This window comes from Dermochelys coriacea, chromosome 7 (assembly GCF_009764565.3).
Source record: "Dermochelys coriacea isolate rDerCor1 chromosome 7, rDerCor1.pri.v4, whole genome shotgun sequence".
Taxonomy (NCBI): Eukaryota; Metazoa; Chordata; order Testudines; family Dermochelyidae; genus Dermochelys; species Dermochelys coriacea.
Genome location: NC_050074.1, coordinates 113,854,839 through 113,873,425, shown reverse-complemented (window position 1 = coordinate 113,873,425; position 18,587 = coordinate 113,854,839). Strand labels below are relative to the sequence as shown.

Genomic DNA, 18,587 nt, shown 5'->3' with positions numbered 1-18,587 from the left:
CCTCGAATGAACTAACCAGTGATCACAAGATCCTTTAAGGTACAAAGGTACCAGTCAAGTTTATTGTTGATGCGGCGTAGTACTAGTACCTGCAGGGCTGTTCCTAGAGAGGTGCGGGGCCCTCACCACTAATTTCCTTGCCGTCCGCCCGGCATGCCCACCTACCTGGTCGCCACTCGCCTCCTCGCCTGGCCACCACTTGCCTCCTCAACCCCCTCCCCCACTGCCTGCCTACTGCTCTCCTCCTTGCTGCCCGCCCATCTGCCTGCTGCTCGCCTACCTGCTAGTCTCCTTGCCATCCATCTGGCGTGTCTCACTCCCCCGTCTGCCACTCTCCTCCTTGTTTGCCTCCTCACCCTGCTTACCCACCTGCCTCATGCCTGCCTCCCTGCTCGCCTCCTCACCTGAAGATCGGGACAAATGGAGTCCCGATTGTACATCAGTCGGGATGCGGAACAAAGGGCTAAATATCGGCACAGTCCTGATTTTATCCAAGCGCGGGGCCACCCCAAAGCGCAGGGCCTGGGGCGGTTGCTCTGATTTGCCCCACCCAAGGGACGGCTCTGAGTACCTGTACCCCAAAGACTCTACCAGACCACTAATACGTGTATCCCTGTAACAATGGGCCAGCTCAGTGAACAGCGGGACTTTCCATTCCTCCCTAGGCTAGACAGAGAGACTCCCTTTGAGGCTTCATTTTATACAGCAATTCAAACAAGTTACATATTGCCCCTTTGACAGGGTTAGTTACTGCCACCTGACGTGGGGTTTTATCACCCTTACCTTGTACAAGTTGGTTTGATCAAAACATCTTCATCCATTATAGTAGGGGCAGGCAAACTTTTTTTGGCCTGAGGGCCGCATCGGGTTTCTGAAAATGTATGGAGGGCTGGTTAGGGGAGGCTGTGCCTCCCCAAACAGCCAGGTGTGGCCTGGCCCTCGCCTCCTGACAGATCCCTCGGAACTCCTGCCCCATCTAACCCACCCTGTTCTCTGATGGCCCCCCGGGGACCCTTGCCCCATCCACACCCCCTGCTCTCAGTCCCTTGACTGCCTCTGGAATCCCCACCCCTGATCGCCCCCTGTTGCCCCATCCAACCCCCCCCTTCCTGATTGCCTCCTCGGGACCCCTGCCCCATCCAACCACCCATTCTCCCTGACTGCCCCCAGCGCCCCATCCAGTCTCCCCTCTCCTTCCTGACTGCCCCCCCAGAACCCCTGCCCCCATCCGACCACCCCAACTCCCCTGCTCTCTATCCACCCTCCCATCCTGTGACCCCTCACCGTGCTGCGTGGAGCGCTGGTGGTTGGCAGCGCAGCTGCACCAGGGCAGGCAGCCATGCCGCACAGCACAGAGCACTAAGTCAGGTCACAGCTCTGCAGCTGTGCTTCCCCAGGAGCTTTCAGCCCCACTGCCCAGAGCATTGTGCCAGCGCTGCAGTGAGCTGAGGGGGAGGAGTGGGGGAGGGCCTGGGGGCTGGGCTAGCCTTCCAGGCCAGGAGCTCAGGGGCCGGACAGGACTGGCCCGCGGGCCATAGTTTGCCCACCTCTGCATTATACGGTCATCCTGACCTTATCTTTTAAGAGAGGTCAGCATGTTCCTGTTATGTTTGGGGCGGGGGACAGTAAGAGATGTTTGTACAGTACTTGTTATTGGGGTATTCTGGTACCAGCCTTCTGGAATGTGTTTGCGTGAGTGTCTGTGCCCAGCCTTTCTTAGGAACGTGTGTGGTGTTTGTGTTTTTATATTTTTGCAATACCAGCCCTGTTCTTTGCCAGGTTCTGTGAGTAGGACTTGCCTCTTGCTCACAGCTTGACTTCGCTTTATAGTAGCAAAGCATTGACCACTACTTTAGTTCAGGCCTCATACCAGGCTTCTGATACAAGGCCTTATGTTTCAGACTCCCTTCCTACTACACTAAGCACCGGGATCCTTTCAGTCTCCTGGATTTTGGGGAAGTTCAGGTCAGCATATGAGTCAAGAAAAGATGGGCCTGTCTCTTTCATGGGCTAAGGCAGAAAACCAAATATGAATGTCACTGAATTTTTGGGAAGTTCAGATTTGGATCTAATTTGAGAAATTAACTTTGTCACTCAGGTTCATCTCTTTCAAAACACTAAGAGAACTGGTTTTCCTTTTACACAATTTTTGTTACATCAGACATTGTTTACATGCTTCTATTGCCTTGAGTGCAGGGGATTTGTCTAAAAGACTTCTTGAGGTCCCTTCCAGTCCTACAATTCTATGATTCTACATCATAATTTTTCAACCTGAGGGTTATGCACAGGTTTCAGAAGGTTGTGACCATTGTGTGTGTGTGTGTCTCTCTTTTCTGGATAGATAGCAAGGAGCTCCCTAAACTATTTTTTTTTATGCAATTGTAACATAGGAACATGGTATGGAAAAGGCTGAGAACCATTGACAGTGTATATGGTATGTTGCATAATTTTTTTTTAGAGCATTTAGGGGTTTTTAAAACTTTTTTTTTAATCCTCTGCCTATAAAATCAGGAACCTTGGTTATCATGATCTAATCAAATTACAGAGGTTTGTAAGTTCTCAGTTTCTGAGTTCTCAGATATTATAGTAAAGATACACAATACACTGTTAAAACCTCTAGATATAACTTAAAATACCCTTTTCTAGACACTTAGAATATTATGATTTTAGAGTCCACTAGCTGGAGACTTTTCAGGGCTGGAAATGAGTGCTGAAACTCTTCAGAAAGGAGAAGTGGCATAAAACTCCATTCCCACCTCTGTGGGGTGGAGAAATATCAGACTTTTTAAATCCGACATTGCTTCAGTGATTAATATGGCCTTTCCCAGGCTTCAGGATCAGAGGGGTAGCCGTGTTAGTCTGTATCCACAAAAACAACAGGGAGTCTGGTGGCACCTTAAAGACCTAACATTTATTTGGGCATAAGCTTTTGTGGGTAAAAAACCCACTTCAGATGCATGGAATGAAAATTAGATACAGGCATAAAAATATATTGGCACATGAAGAGAAGGGAGTTACCTTATGAGTGGAGAACCAATTTGAAGGCCAATTTAGTCAGGGTGTGTGTGTCCACACCCAATAATTGATGAGGAGGTCTCAATACTAAGAGAGGGAAAATTGCTTTTGTAGTGAGCCAGACACTTCAGCCAGGCTTCAGGATAGTGTAACTTTGAGTAGGACATTATACAGGGCAGGACTGGAAAGGTGGATTGCTTTAAATAAAAGCAACGGTTTGTAGCTGCTCATAAGTTTGCAATATCAGAGAGATGGATAGTAGACGGAGTGCGAGTGAGATGGTGAATGGTAGATGGTAAATTGCGGTGGTTCTGCAGTTGGTGGGTGTTTGTTTTGAATGCATTCTAGAAAATGTGGGAAAATAAGAATGCAGTCAAATTACACCGATGCTGAGAAAGTCATTGTACTTTGCTCTTACGTTCGTGTTACCGCTTTTTTTTTTTTTTTTTTTTAAAACCCTGGTGTTGGAAACAAGAATGGCTTTCCTCCTTCCTATCCAGCGATAAAAGAGGAAAAGTAGCTCCTGAATAAGGCAGGGCCCTCCGAAACAAAAACATGGTGTGGTCTTTCCCCTTCAGCGTGTCATAGCGGTTGGCAATATTTGTGAAAGCCTCCTCCCCCGTGCTCCTCTGACGGTTTGGAAGACCCGCTTCGCTTCTTGTTTAACAAGACCGGGAAAACCGAGAAGTCTGCTGCTTGCCAGGGGCTAAGATTCGTGATGTGACGGAGAGACTGCCGAGACTCATCAAGCCCTCGGATCGCTACCCCTTCCTGCTTCTCCACGTGGGCACCAATGATACTGCCAAGAATGACCTTGAGCGGATCACTGCGGACTACGTGGCTCTGGGAAGAAGGATAAAGGAGTTGGAGGCGCAAGTGGTGTTCTCGTCCATCCTCCCCGTGGAAGGAAAAGGCCTGGGTAGGGACCGTCGAATCGTGGAGGTCAACGAATGGCTACGCAGGTGGTGTCGGAGAGAAGGCTTTGGATTCTTTGACCATGGGATGGTGTTCCATGAAGGAGGAGTGCTGGGCAGAGACGGGCTCCATCTTACGAAGAGAGGGAAGAACATCTTTGCCAGCAGGCTGGCTAACCTAGTGAGGAGGGCTTTAAACTAGGTTCACCGGGGGAAGGAGACCAAAGCCCTGAGGTAAGTGGGAAAGCGGGATACCGGGAGGAAGCACAGGCAGGAATGTCTGTGAGGGGAGGGCTCCTGCCTCATACTGGGAATGAGGGGCGATCAACAGGTTATCTCAAGTGCTTATATACAAATGCACAAAGCCTTGGAAACAAGCAGGGAGAACTGGAGGTCCTGGTGATGTCAAGGAATTATGACGTGATTGGAATAACAGAGACTTGGTGGGATAACTCACATGACTGGAGTACAGTCATGGATGGTTATAAACTGTTCAGGAAGGACAGGCAGGGCAGAAAAGGTGGGGGAGTAGCACTGTATGTAAGGGAGCAGTATGACTGCTCAGAGCTCCGGTACGAAACTGTGGAAAAACCTGAGTGTCTCTGGATTAAGTTTAGAAGTGTGTGCAACAAGAGTGATGTCATGGTGGGAGTCTGCTATAGACCACCGGACCAGGGGGATGAGGTGGATGAGGCTTTCTTCCGGCAACTCACGGAAGCTACTAGATCGCATGCCCTGATTCTCATGGGTGACTTTAATTTTCCTGATATCTGCTGGGAGAGCAATACAGCGGTGCATAGACAATCCAGGAAGTTTTTGGAAAGCGTAGGGGACAATTTCCTGGTGCAAGTGCTAGGGGAGCCAACTAGGGGGAGCGCTTTTCTTGACCTGCTGCTCACAAACCGGGTAGAATTAGTGGGGGAAGCAAAAGTGGATGGGAATCTGGGAGGCAGTGACCATGAGTTGGTTGAGTTCAGGATCCTGACGCAGGGAAGAAAGGTAAGCAGCAGGATACGGACCCTGGACTTCAGGAAAGCAGACTTTGACTCCCTCAGGGAACAGATGGCCAGGATCCCCTGGGGGACTAACATGAAAGGGAAGGGAGTCCAGGAGAGCTGGCTGTATTTCAAGGAATCCCTGTTGAGGTTACAGGGACAAACCATCCCGATGAGTCGAAAGAATAGTAAATATGGCAGGCGACCAGCTTGGCTTAATGGTGAAATCCTAGCGGATCTTAAACATAAAAAAGAAGCTTACAAGAAGTGGAAGGTTGGACATATGACCAGGGAAGAGTATAAAAATATTGCTCGGGCATGTAGGAAAGATATCAGGAGGGCCAAATCGCACCTGGAGCTGCAGCTAGCAAGAGATGTCAAGAGTAACAAGAAGGGTTTCTTCAGGTATGTTGGCAACAAGAAGAAAGCCAAGGAAAGTGTGGGCCCCTTACTGAATGAGGGAGGCAAGCTAGTGACAGAGGATGTGGAAAAAGCTAATGTACTCAATGCTTTTTTTGCCTCTGTTTTCACTAGCAAGGTCAGCTCCCAGACTGCTGTGCTGGGCATCACAAAATGGGGAAGAGATGGCCAGCCCTCTGTAGAGATAGAGGTGGTTAGGGACTATTTAGAAAAGCTGGACGTGCACAAGTCCATGGGGCCGGACGAATTGCATCCGAGAGTGCTGAGGGAATTGGCGGCTGTGATTGCAGAGCCCTTGGCCATTATCTTTGAAAACTCGTGGCGAACGGGGGAAGTCCCGGATGACTGGAAAAAGGCTAATGTAGTGCCCATCTTTAAAAAAGGGAAGAAGGAGGATCCTGGGAACTACAGGCCGGTCAGCCTCACCTCAGTCCCTGGAAAAATCATGGAGCAGGTCCTCAAAGAATCAATCCTGAAGCACTTAGAGGAGAGGAAAGTGATCAGGAACAGTCAGCATGGATTCACCAAGGGAAGGTCATGCCTGACTAATCTAATCGCCTTTTATGATGAGATTACTGGTTCTGTGGATGAAGGGAAAGCAGTGGATGTATTGTTTCTTGACTTTAGCAAAGCTTTTGACACGGTCTCCCACAGCATTCTTGTCAGCAAGTTAAGGAAGTATGGGCTGGATGAATGCACTATAAGGTGGGTAGAAAGCTGGCTAGATTGTCGGGCTCAACGGGTAGTGATCAATGGCTCCATGTCTAGATGGCAGCCGGTGTCAAGTGGAGTGCCCCAGGGGTCGGTCCTGGGGCCCGTTTTGTTCAATATCTTCATAAATGATCTGGAGGATGGTGTGGATTGCACTCTCAGCAAATTTGCGGATGATACTAAACTGGGAGGAGTGGTAGATACGCTGGAGGGGAGGGATAGGATACAGAAGGACCTAGACAAATTGGAAGATTGGGCCAAAAGAAATCTAATGAGGTTCAATAAGGATAAGTGCAGGGTCCTGCACTTAGGATGGAAGAATCCAATGCACCGCTACAGACTAGGGACCGAATGGCTCGGCAGCAGTTCTGCGGAAAAGGACCTAGGGGTGACAGTGGACGAGAAGCTGGATATGAGTCAGCAGTGTGCCCTTGTTGCCAAGAAGGCCAATGGCATTTTGGGATGTATAAGTAGGGGCATAGCGAGCAGATCGAGGGACGTGATCGTTCCCCTCTATTCGACACTGGTGAGGCCTCATCTGGAGTACTGTGTCCAGTTTTGGGCCCCACACTACAAGAAGGATGTGGATAAATTGGAAAGAGTACAGCGAAGGGCAACAAAAATGATTAGGGGTCTAGAGCACATGACTTATGAGGAGAGGCTGAGGGAGCTGGGATTGTTTAGTCTGCAGAAGAGAAGAATGAGGGGGGATTTGATAGCTGCTTTCAACTACCTGAAAGGGGGTTTCAAAGAGGATGGCTCTAGACTGTTCTCAATGGTAGCAGATGACAGAACGAGGAGTAATGGTCTCAAGTTGCAATGGGGGAGGTTTAGATTGGATATTAGGAAAAACTTTTTCACTAAGAGGGTGGTGAAACACTAGAATGCGTTACCTAGGGAGGTGGTAGAATCTCCTTCCTTAGAGGTTTTTAAGGTCAGGCTTGACAAAGCCCTGGCTAGGATGATTTAACTGGGACTTGGTCCTGCTTTGAGCAGGGGGTTGGACTAGATGACCTTCTGGGGTCCCTTCCAACCCTGATATTCTATGATTCTAAGACAACAAACCCGTGTGCGCAGTGCGTGGTCCCTCCCCGGTGCAAACCCAGCCAACAGAGCAACGCGCTGTGCCTTTAAGGGGCTCCGGGGCTGCACATGCTCAGCTCTCTTGGTGGGGTAGTTGGATCGTCTCGCATGTGAAGCAGCTGCAGCAGCAGCAGCAGCAGCAGGGTGGGTGGGAGTAAGCGTTGCAACCTCAGCCCTTTCTTTAGCATGGAGGGGAGGGATTTCTGTTGACCGGCAGCCACCCGCACAGGTTTCTTTATTTAATGGGGGGCGGCGGGCGGGCGGGCAGGCAGAGGTGTTTGGGACACGGGAGCTGGCCGAGGGCTACTGTGAAATAACCCCCACGCTCCAGCTGTGGGTGTGGGTGTGGGGGCGGGGCTGTTAGCCCGCATCCTTCCCAGGGCAGTTGCGGCGGCACCATCATCAGCGCGGGCTGGAGCCGCGCGCGGCGGGCAGATTCCTGCCGCGAGGAGCTCGCGCTACGGGCCTGGCGGCGCGAGCGGCGGCTCCGGGCAGACCAAGGGAGGAGGAAGGGGGTGGGTAGGCATCGCACCGGCCAGGCGGCGCCGAGCGGCGATTACAATGAGCCCTGGAAAATGGCTGCTGGGAAACTGTCAGCCGGGACAGCGGCCGGTTGCTTTCCCCCCCCCCCCTCCGGTAGAGGGGGAGTGTGGGGGGGGGGCAGATAACCGCTCCCCGCCCCTCCGCTCGCGGCTGGATCCCCCCGCTCCCGGGCCGCCGGGCTGGGGATGCTGCGGAGGGGAGAGGAGGCGGCTGCTGCCTCCCCGCTGCTGCCCTCGGGGGAGGGGGGGGGGTCCCGTTATCAGCGGCGAGGGGGGGGGGAGCTAGTGAGGCGGAACCGCACGGTCACGAGCCAGCCCCCCCCCCCCGTGGAGGAGGGGAGCGGGGCTGCGAGGGCCGGGCTCTACCTCACGGGTGGCGGGGGGTTGGCTCGGCTCGCCCTGACGGGATTAATTCTCTCCAGGACGGCCTCCCAGCGGCTGCGGGTGGGGGCCGCCCGCAGCCTCTCTCCGTGCCGCCGTCCGGCGCGGGTCGGGTGGCCGCTTTCCCGTCCGGCGGCGAAGATGGACCTGGGCAGCGCCTGGCGGAGGGGGGCAGGCTCCCCTGCGCCCCACGGAGTCTGGAGACCCGGTTCCTCGTCCTCCTGCTGCTCCGCCTCGCTGCTGGGTATGAACCGTTGGCTGCTCGTCTACGGCGTCCTGTACCTGGTGCTCTATGCCCAGGTGTCCCAGTCCAAGCCCTGCGAGAGGACCTCCTGCTTCTCCGGGCGGTGCGTCAACTCCACCTGCCTCTGTGACCAGGGCTGGGTAGGAGACCAGTGTCAGCACTGCCAGGGCCGGTTCAGGCAAGTCTCTGCTTAATGTGTGATCGTCCCCCTCCCCCCCCACCTCCCCCCCCCGGCGCAGATGCCTGCTGTGTTTTGCCTGTGCCTGGCATGATTTTGTGGGTGTGTGACTGAAGTAGGTTACAGAAGTTGGAGATGGAATAGGACCGCCACACAAGTCCACCCCCTCTCCCCCGCAAATACAGATCAGATGTTGAACTGAGGAACACAGATGTAAAATTTTTATTAAGGCTAATGTTAAAATAAAACACAGGTTAAGGAAAAAGAAAAGGAGTACTTGTGGCACCTTAGAGACTTGTAAATTTACAAGTCTCTACGGTGCCACAAGTACTCCTTTTCTTTTTGCGAATGCAGACTAACACGGCTGCTACTCTGAAACCTGAGGTTAAGGAAAGAGAGACTGTCTAATACTGCTCTCCCCTTTGGGACCCGTATGAAAATGACCTTGTATCTCCAGGGGCTTCCCTACTGAAAGCAAAAGCCTTAATACATTTGAATGATTTTCCTTCAAGGGACTAAAATCTTTCTCTCATTCTGCTTCTCCTCCCACCAACCTTCTTTCAAATGCTCTAACAAGACGGGCATTAATTAACACACACCTAGCATCATATACACATGCTTTCCGTTCATCATTGAACAATATAATATGGGTTAATTATGATTCTGTGGGAAGAGGAGGTGGTGTTGATGCTTAATTTATGAAATCCCCCTACAAGGACTAAATGAGACAAAGAGAATGAACTATGTTTTCACTCCTGAAAGTGAAGTAATACATGCTGACTGGTCAGTGTGGGGAAGGATACGCTGATATGTTCCGTGATTTATCTATTCTGTAGATACAATGGAAAACTGAGTGTCTAGCGCTGTCACTCTGCTGTTTCCATAAGCTTGCTTAAAAGGAAGTTAGCATAGCTCAGTGGACAAGATACTAGACTGGGAGTGAGGTGACCAATGTTCTGCTTCCAGTTTGCCACTAATCTGTGGCATGACCTTAGACAAATCACTTAACGTCTCTGTTTTCTTTTCAGATCAGATATGGCTAAATTGTACTCACCCTTTCTTATGAAGCACTTTGAGATCTACAGCTGAAAAATGCCATATGATATCTAGTTAACAATAACAGTGTGCTTGATATCTGTAAGAGGCAATATTACAAATTCTTTTCCAGGGGAATTTAAAGAGAAAATACTGTCAACTAAATTATTTAAAACCTATTAAATTTGGGAAAAGTTTTTCTCTTTTGGCAAATGAAAGCTAAACAAGATGGCTTCCGTATTATCTTTAATAATTATAAATGTTAAAAAAATGTTTGATTCTGGGTGCAGGTGAGCAAAAGGAGCATACTTTTCAGGGAAACAAGTCACTTTTTAGCCAACATGTCTTGCAACCATTCCTTAAGTGAACTAAAGTAATGTACCTGTTCTGGGAAGAGCAAAATTTGCTTGAGAACATGATGATCTTGTGTGTGTTCCATTAGTGATTTGTTGACCGACTTGGAAAAGGGAGGACAAAACTGAAAGGTGGAGATATTAAGCCGTTTCATCTGCATGCTAACTACAATTAAAATTGATATGTTAAGCATGTGTGACGGATTTGGGGTTTTGTAACTGGCCAGTAACCCTGGAACCATGGGCTAATTGTCAGGATGATTGTGAATGACAGGAGGGGAAGCCTCTGTGGATCTTCTTTAGGTAAGATGATCAGCAGTAGACACGCTTTTAGAGCCAGGAATGCCTTGCTTCAAAGGGATTAGCTATATCCTGAGCTTGATGCCAGTCACAGCATATCCTAATAGTACAAGGGCTAGGTCAAACTTTAATCTTTTGATTAAATTCCAAAGCTTGTAATTAATGAATATATTCTCTGATGGGTTACTAAAGCTGATGACACTAGAATGCCTTTAGGCATTAGCCCTTAGAGGGATTTTCTTGATTATTTAGTATTAAAGCATTTGTTGTTTGTTTATATCAGTTGCAGTTGTCAGGTGAACTTAATGGGAGGAAGCATGATGGTTACATTTTGCCTCATAGCACTCTGCTCAATTCCAGTAGAATGCTAAGAATCCATCCCCACCTAGAGGAAGGTCTAGTTGCATATTAAAAGGTCAACATTTCCTTAGCTAAATGCACAATGTTTAGGACTTGGGTCCTTAGGGATTTTCAGAAATCAGAATGCATTTGTCATTAGCCACTCTATTCTAGGGTGCATATAATTAAAAGTTTCAGAGTAGCAGCTGTGTTAGTCTGCATTCACAAAAAGAAAGAGTACTCGTGGCACCTTGGAGACTAACAAATTTATTTGAGCATAAGCTTTTGTGAGCTACAGCTCACTTCATTGGATGCATTCATTGGAAAATAGAGTGGGGAGATTTATATACATAGAGAAGATTGAAACAATGGGTGTTACCATACACACTGCAAGGAGAGTGATCAGGTAAGGTGAGCTATTACCAGCAGGAGGGCGGGGGGGGGGGGGAATTACACCAAGTAAAACTATTTCCCCATGTTTATTCCCCCCCGCTCTCCTGCTGGTAATAGCTCACCTTACCTGATCACTCTCCTTGCAGTGTGTATGGTAACACCCATTGTTTCATCTTCTCTATGTATATAAATCTCCCCACTCTCTCTTCCACTGAATTCACCCGATGAAGTGAGCTGTAGCTCATGAAAGCTTATGCTCAAATAAATTTTAGTCTCTAAGGTGCTACAAGTACTCCTTTTCTTTTTGCATAATTAAGTGTCACTGATGCCAACATTATGATTTTGTTACAGAACGAGCTTTTTGCTTATTTGGGAGAACTGCTTTTAAAGATGTACTGTTCTGGAAAAGTTATCGAGATTGGGCACCATAAAGCTTTACTTTGAGAAGAAAAATGTACTCTGTTAAAACCTATGTGATAGTAATATAGCACTATAAAGACTTACCCAATTTGGCTGTTACTCTAAGTGGGGGCTGTATAAAGTCTGCCATTATTTGGTAGCACAAATGACTTATGAGCCATGAAACTTAGCATGGTGCTTAACACTGTGGTGATTAGTGTATTTTAAATGTCTTGAATAGATAGCAGCTGGAATATTGGTGCAGAAGTGGGAAAGCGATATCATAAACTTTGCTTTGCAGCCATGTGATTTGAGGGCCTTTCTGACTTGTGCAGAATATGGGGACGCTTTCTTGTTATGCTGGAACTAGCCTATTCCATTCTCATTTGTCTATGAAGTAGAACCATCTGCTGTAGACATGTGCAGCCCATGGCTAGGTTTTTCACCATGACACTTGTAGGTGACGACTCTCTGTGACCCCACTGACACTTGTTGCTCCAATCAATAAAAATTATTGTGAAGAATGTTTCAACAAGAGAAGAGATGTTATTGATAAGCATGTTGGACTATTGTACATGCAATTAAAAGTAATGTACACAATGTAAATATGAAATATATAAAACATTAATTGAATATAGAATTCTGTTGTGACTTTGAACATACCTATATTGTTTTAATGTGGAGTTCTGTGGCTTCAGCGGTTTGAAGTGTATGTGAGTGGATACAAGGTTAAAAATACACTATTAACTGATTTCAACTTGACTGGTAGAGGTGAAAAATGTGTTGGGATTCTTTGGGATTTTAAGGTGAGGCTTAATACACAAAGAACTGGGATCTTCCTTTAAAATAAAGCCTTCCTTCCTGGAAAAGGATCTATAATTAGTTGAGCTCTGGGAATGAGTGACTTGAATTAGCAAACATTGAAAACATTAACATAAGGGAAAGACTCTAGGGAGTCTTGGGGCCCATTAATTATCATGGGAGTTTTTTTTTTTTTCTAAATTGAGGAATAGCAACCTAGCAGAGAGACATCAAAGATGCTTGATCAATCTTAGTAAGCAGGTGTTAAAATTAATTGACTGATTGCATGGTAACCTAGTTTTTTTTTCCCTTATAGGGAATCTGTTACTGGAGTAAGAATCCTCTCTAAATGTTGCTTTGGGATGGATGAAAGATAGATAGGGAAAAAGTGAATAGGTGAAAATAGTAGCTAAAGCTTTGTTAAAGTATATTATTGGCTTCCTCTCCATAGATCAACACTGTACTTTTCTCCTGAAGAAAGAAAATTCTGCCCAGAACACAAAACTGACCTACAGCAAAAACTGGAATGAGCGGGCGAAGTTTGGATTTTAAAATCAGATAGACCTAGCCCATAGAAGTATATGGAAAGACATTCCACGGAGCATGAGGGAGATACCTCCATGTCTATAAAATACCTAACAGACTTTTGGCTGTTAAATCAGTAGCAGAGCCATTGTCTGTCTGTCTGTCTTAGTCCATGTGCTAGTTCAGACCAAACTTGCCACCTTTCAGGGGGTTTTGTTTTACTGATGTTGAAATTAACACTGTTATAAAATTTAACTCAGACAGTTTGTCGGCTTTGCTGTCCCATAAGCTTTTATCTGTGGACTCCTGTACTCACACTCTGGATATCCTTGGTAGAAAGCTGTGTCCATGAGGAGTAATGTACCACCTGCTCTAGTGAGTCAGCAGAACCCACTTAACTCTTTCTTAGGAGGATCAACACTTGCTAACAAAGAGGGGTGTAAGAGGTGCTAGTCTCCCAGATCTCATCTTGTAGCAGACTATTTAAGTGTAATTTTCAGGGATTTGGAACTGTGCTCCGGCTCCTCTCCAGCTCCAGGCAAAAACCTGCCGCTCTGCTGGCTCCGCTCCAAAGCTCTGGTAATTTTAACACTTCAGTTGAATAGATAGTCAAGATCTGTGCTAAAATTCTGGGAGACTGATTTTTCTTTTCTTACATTTTTCTTCAATCTTTGTGTGACTTTCAAGAGCCTGTCCCAACATATCAAGTGCTACTACCTTTTAGGATTTATTCCTTGTTGTACTGAGTGTATGGTAGCGTTCATTACAGTCAAAGGTAACAAAGTAGTTCCCATTATAACACCAGATTCATATACTTGTAATTTTCCAGTTTGTTCACCTTTGAGGCTGACATTTTTCAGACCTGTTCTCTGCTGACAGTGAATTTTTAATTTGTTTGTTTTTAGAAGTTAAATTGAAGTTAAATACAGATATATGAAAAAAGAGCGAAGAGTACTATTTCCCACTGTTAGCAAAATACAACATTAATTGTCCACATCAAAAAACAGTAAGTGGAATATCCAGTCACATAAAAACCCACATGATATAACAGGTAAATAGGAAGGAAATAAAGTCTGTTGTTTGTAGGGGGACAGGCAACAAGCCAGGGAGATGCAAGTTATTACAGAGAACTTGTAACAGCACAATTCCTAGGGTAAGCACATATTTAAATATAGAGAATGAAAGCACATTGGTCAATTTCATCTTCTACTCATGGTTTCATTTTGGAGTCTTTGTTCAGTTTTCTTTTATCAGTAGTAACACAAACTTCTGAAGAATAACCTAAGTCTTGTTACTATACATTACCCAGAATTTCTCTTAAGGCATCATAGAAGCAGATACCCCTTGATTAATAAAATATTTGCATCTATATTAGGGCTGTTGATTAATCGCAGTTAACTCGTGCGATTAACTCAAAAATTAATTGCAATTTAAAAAAAATCAGGATTAATTGCAGTTTTAATCGCACTGGTAAACAATAGAATACCAATTGAAATTTATTAAATATTGTGGATGTTTTTTCTACATTTTCAAATATTTGATTTAAATTTACAACACAATACAAAGTGCAGAGTGCTCACTTGATATTTATTACAAATATTTGCACTGTAAAAATGGTGGTATTTTTAATTCACCTCATAAGTACTGTAATGCTCTCTCTATTGTGAAAGTGCAACTTACAAAGAGTAGAGCCTATAAGTCCACTCAGTCCTACTCTTGGTCAGTCAGTCTCTTAAACAAGTTTGTTTACATTTATGGGCGATAAGGCCGCCCACTTCTTATTTACAGTGTCACCTGAAAATGAGAAAAGGTGTTCACATGGCACTGTTGTAGACAGCATTGCTAAGTATTTACTGGTCGGGTATGCTAAACACTTGTATGCCCCTTCATGCTTTGGCCACCATTCTAGAGGACATGCTTCCATGCCGATGATGCTCATTAAATTAAATTAATGCATTTTTTTTATGACTGAACTCCTTGGGGGAGAATTGTATGTCCCCTGCTCTGTTTTACCTGCATTCTGTCATATATTTTGTGTTATGGCAATCTCGGATGACAACGCAGCACATGCTCAATTTAAGAACAGTTTCACGGCAGATCTGACAAAACGCAAAAAAGGTACAAGTGTGAGGTTTTCAAAAGATACCTACAGCACTCGACCCAAGGCTTAAGAATCTGAAATGCTTTCCAAAATCTGAGAGGGATGAGGTGTGGAACATCTTTTCAGAAGTCTTAAAAGAGCATCAGTCCAATGCAGAAACTACAGAACCTGAACCACCAAAAAAGAAAATCAACCTTTTGTTGGTAGCATCTGATTCATGATGATGAAAATAAACGTGCATCAATCGGCACTGCTTTGGATTGTAATCGAGCAGAACCCGTCATCAGCGTGGAAGCATGTCCTCTGGAATGGTGGGTGAAGCATGAAGGGACATATGAATCTTTATTGCATCTGGCATGTAAATATCTTGTGACACTGGCTACAACAGTGCCATGCGAATGCCTGTTCTCATTTTCAGGTGACATTGTAAACAAGAAGCAGACAGCATTATCTCCTGCAAATATAAACAAACTTGTTTTGAGCAATTGGCTGAACAAGAAGTAGGACCGAGTGGACTTGTAGGCTCTAAATTTTACATTGCTTTATTTTTGATTGTAGTTTTTTTTGCACATAATTGTACATTTGAAAGTTCTGTTTTAATGAGAGATTGCACTAACATACTTGTATTAGGTGATTTGAAAAATACTGTTTTTTTACAGTGCAAATATTTGTAATAAAAATTAAAGTGAGCGCTGTACACTTTGTATTCTGTTGTAATTGAAATCAATATATTGAAAATGTAGAAAACATACCAAAAATATTTAAATAGTATTCTGTAATTATTTAAGAGTGATTAATCGTGCAGTTAATCATGATTAATTTTTTAATTGCTTGACAGCCCTACGTGGTACAAATTGGAGCAACAAGACTCCTCAACAAACACTTAGTAAACTATATTTTCCAGTTTCATTGAATTCATGTGTATTAATATTTTTACTGGGTTGCAGTGGACTCCTTCCATGTCCTGAGAATTAGTGAGGGTTGTCCAGGCTGAATCCCCATTCTGTCACTTCGAGTACAGAAGTGGGGGCCTGCAAGGATTTTAAAAATTAATACTTGCCACTCTAGGCTTGTATTAAACTTCCAAGGTTACAGCTTTTCTCTGACCTTGGCTTGGTAAATGCTGCTATCACCCAAACATCAAAAACCCTTTTAGACTCAGGAAGGAGCACTTGAGGCTACCCCACAGGGAGGAATTCCCAAGTCCTTTCACCCCCACTCCAAGGAAGAGCTGAGAAAGAAAACTAGTGTTGCTACCACCTAATCAAACAACATGCACAAACCTCTTAGGACACCAAAAATCCAATCCTGTTCTTAAAGGTAAATTTTATTAAAAACAAAAAGGAAGAAAATACCTCTGGAACTTAGGTTTTTGCTAGATTTTAAACAAGCAATTCCAAAAACTAAGCATCCAAAATAGCTTTTTTTGGAGGTTAGCTTAAAGGTTACAAGCAAACAGAAGCATGGGGTTATTAGCACAGAGGAGTTCACAAGCCTTAAAAAATAAACAGAAATAAACCTAATCACATCTTCTAAGCCATTCCCTAATTTTACTTACATATCTGAGGCTTCAGATAAATAAGTTTGAGGTATGGATTGTGGGATGGGGCAAGGCCAGATGGTTGTAGAAAAGTAGTGGGAGATGGATATATTGGCTCCAGGCTAAACAAATCCCTGGAACCAGGATAAGTGAAATGGCAGCTGCTCCAGGTCAATTAAGACACCTGGGGCCAATTAAGAACTTTCTAGAAGGCAGGGAGAATGCTATGTTGATTGAGACACCTGAAGCCAGTCAGGGGCTGGCTGAAACTAGTTAAAAGCCTCCCAGTCAGTCAGGTGGGTGTGCATGTCAGGAGCTGTGGGAAGAAGTTGTGTTGTTGGAGAAGCTGAGTAGTACACACCATATCAGGCACAAGGAAGGAGGCCCTGAGGTAAGGGTGAAGTGGAGCTTGAGGAAGCGAGGGCTGCTGTGGGGGGAAATAGCCCAGGGAATTGTATATGTCCTGTTTCTAAAAGGTCAGCTACCATAGCTGATGCTATTAGGATCCTTGGGCTGGAGCCCGGAGTAGAGGGTGGCCTAGACTCCCCCCCCGCCACCTTTGCCCCCTGTTTAATCACTGAGACTGGGAGACAACAGAGACTATGCAAGGAAGGATAACTTCTCCTCACCTCCCTTGCTGGCTTATGATGAAAATGGCTCAGTAGATTGTGACCCTTGTCTCTAGAGAGGGAAGGGTTATGTGGAGGGTCACAGTGAGCCTCTGAGGCTAGCGAAATCTGCCAGGAAACGCGGGACCCACGGAGGCAAGAACAGAGCTTTGTCACAACTGGTGGCAGGAGTGGGTCTTTGTTCACAGCGTGGCGGAAGAAAGAGTTTTAAAAAAAAAAGTGCACTGGGGGGTTTGGGTTTTTGTTTTTGTTTGCTTTATACCACAATGGAGGAGGTGGTAAGAGCTCTGGTACAAGTCGTGGCAGCCCAGCAGGAGGCCACCCGGCTTCAGGCAATGGCACAACAAGAGTCTATGTGGCTACAGCAGGAAACCAATCAATTATTGATGAGCCAGGCAATCCAAGATCGTGCCCTCTTGAGAGAGGTGGTGGATCAGCTGAAGATCCTCACCACCCAGGCCCGGGGGTCCGACGGGACGCGAACCCAGAGGGCCACTGGTTGTCTGGCAAAGATGACGTCAGGAGATGACGTAGAGGCATATCTCCTCTCATTCGAAAGGACTGCTCACTGTGAGGCGTGGCCCCAGGAGCAGTGGGCCAGCATTCTGCGCCTCTCCACACAAAAAAGGGGCGAGAAGGCCTACTTTGACTTGCCTGCCACGGATGCCACTGACTATACCCATCTGAAGGCAGAGATCCTAGCACGATCAGGGGTAAGGGCAGTGGTAAGGGCCCAGAAGTTCTATGAGTGGAAATACCATGAGAACAAACCCCTGAGGTCCCAGCTATTGGACCTCTACACCTTGCACGGAAGTGGTTACAGCCCGTGGTGTGCAGGCCAGCGGAAATTTTGGAGACCCGGAGGTCATAGATCATTACATGCGGGGACTGCTGCCAGATCTCCGCAAATGGGTAGGCCAGAACGATCCGTCCATGTACGACGAGATGATCACGCTGGTAGAAAGATGGATGACAGCCAGGGAACTGACCCGACTACTCAAGGAAGGCCCCTTTCAAAGCAAGCACCCGACCCCAACCCTGGAAAGTTGGGCAGCCAAACCCCCGAGGAGTCCTAGGTGGAAGGGGGGGGGACCAAAAACCAGTGGGGACCCCAGAAGGAAGGGATTGGCCTGAATGGGGGAACCCTGGGACTAAACCCCCTAACCTCAGGGATTGGGGAGTGATTAAAAGCACTTATAGATGTTATGCATGTGGGGAGTGGGGACACATAGCAGCACAGTGTCCCAGCACTGAGGAGCCTATGCAATGTAACTTGGGGGATTGGGAGGTCCCATGCTCCCTTATCCACCTCACAGGGGTCGCATTAGCCCCACATAATTACACTAGGCCAGTGAGGATAAATGGAGCAGAGCCTACAGCGCTTGTGGACTCTGGGAGTGCTATCACCCTCATATCGGGGAAGCTGGTAAAAAAAATAGTCAGCTGCTACAAGCCAAATGTGTAGCAGTGATGTGCGTGCATGGGGCCGTGAGCCATTACCCCACCATCCCAGTGGAGATAGAGGTTCAGGGAAGCCCCATTGAGATGACATTGGGCGTAGTTCCTAAACTCCCATATCCTGTAGTCATTGGGAGGGACTACCCAGGGTTTGATGATTTACTCCCCCCAGAGAAGCTAGAGGGAGGTGGGGACCCTGAGGACAGCCCTCGTCACCGGGGGAATGTCAAC

The 18,587-nt window shown here is 46.5% G+C and overlaps 1 protein-coding gene across 3 annotated transcripts in view; it reads left to right on the top strand.

Annotated features, from left to right (window-relative positions):
- Positions 1 to 7,239: 7,239 nt before the first annotated feature.
- Positions 7,240 to 18,587, top strand: part of ATRNL1 (attractin like 1) — a 1,048,037-nt gene continuing 1,036,689 nt past the window's right edge. Inside the window, exons 1-2 of one of the 3 annotated variants that reach the window (XM_043518641.1) lie at positions 7,240 to 7,367; positions 8,103 to 8,483. In XM_043518641.1, the coding sequence (XP_043374576.1) occupies positions 8,203 to 8,483 (281 nt within the window). In that variant the 5' untranslated portion in view covers positions 7,240 to 7,367; positions 8,103 to 8,202. Of the gene's footprint in view, positions 7,368 to 7,417; positions 7,654 to 8,102; positions 8,484 to 18,587 lie in introns of those variants that run through there. The other 2 variants (XM_043518640.1, XM_038411471.2) reach the window with 2 other exon arrangements.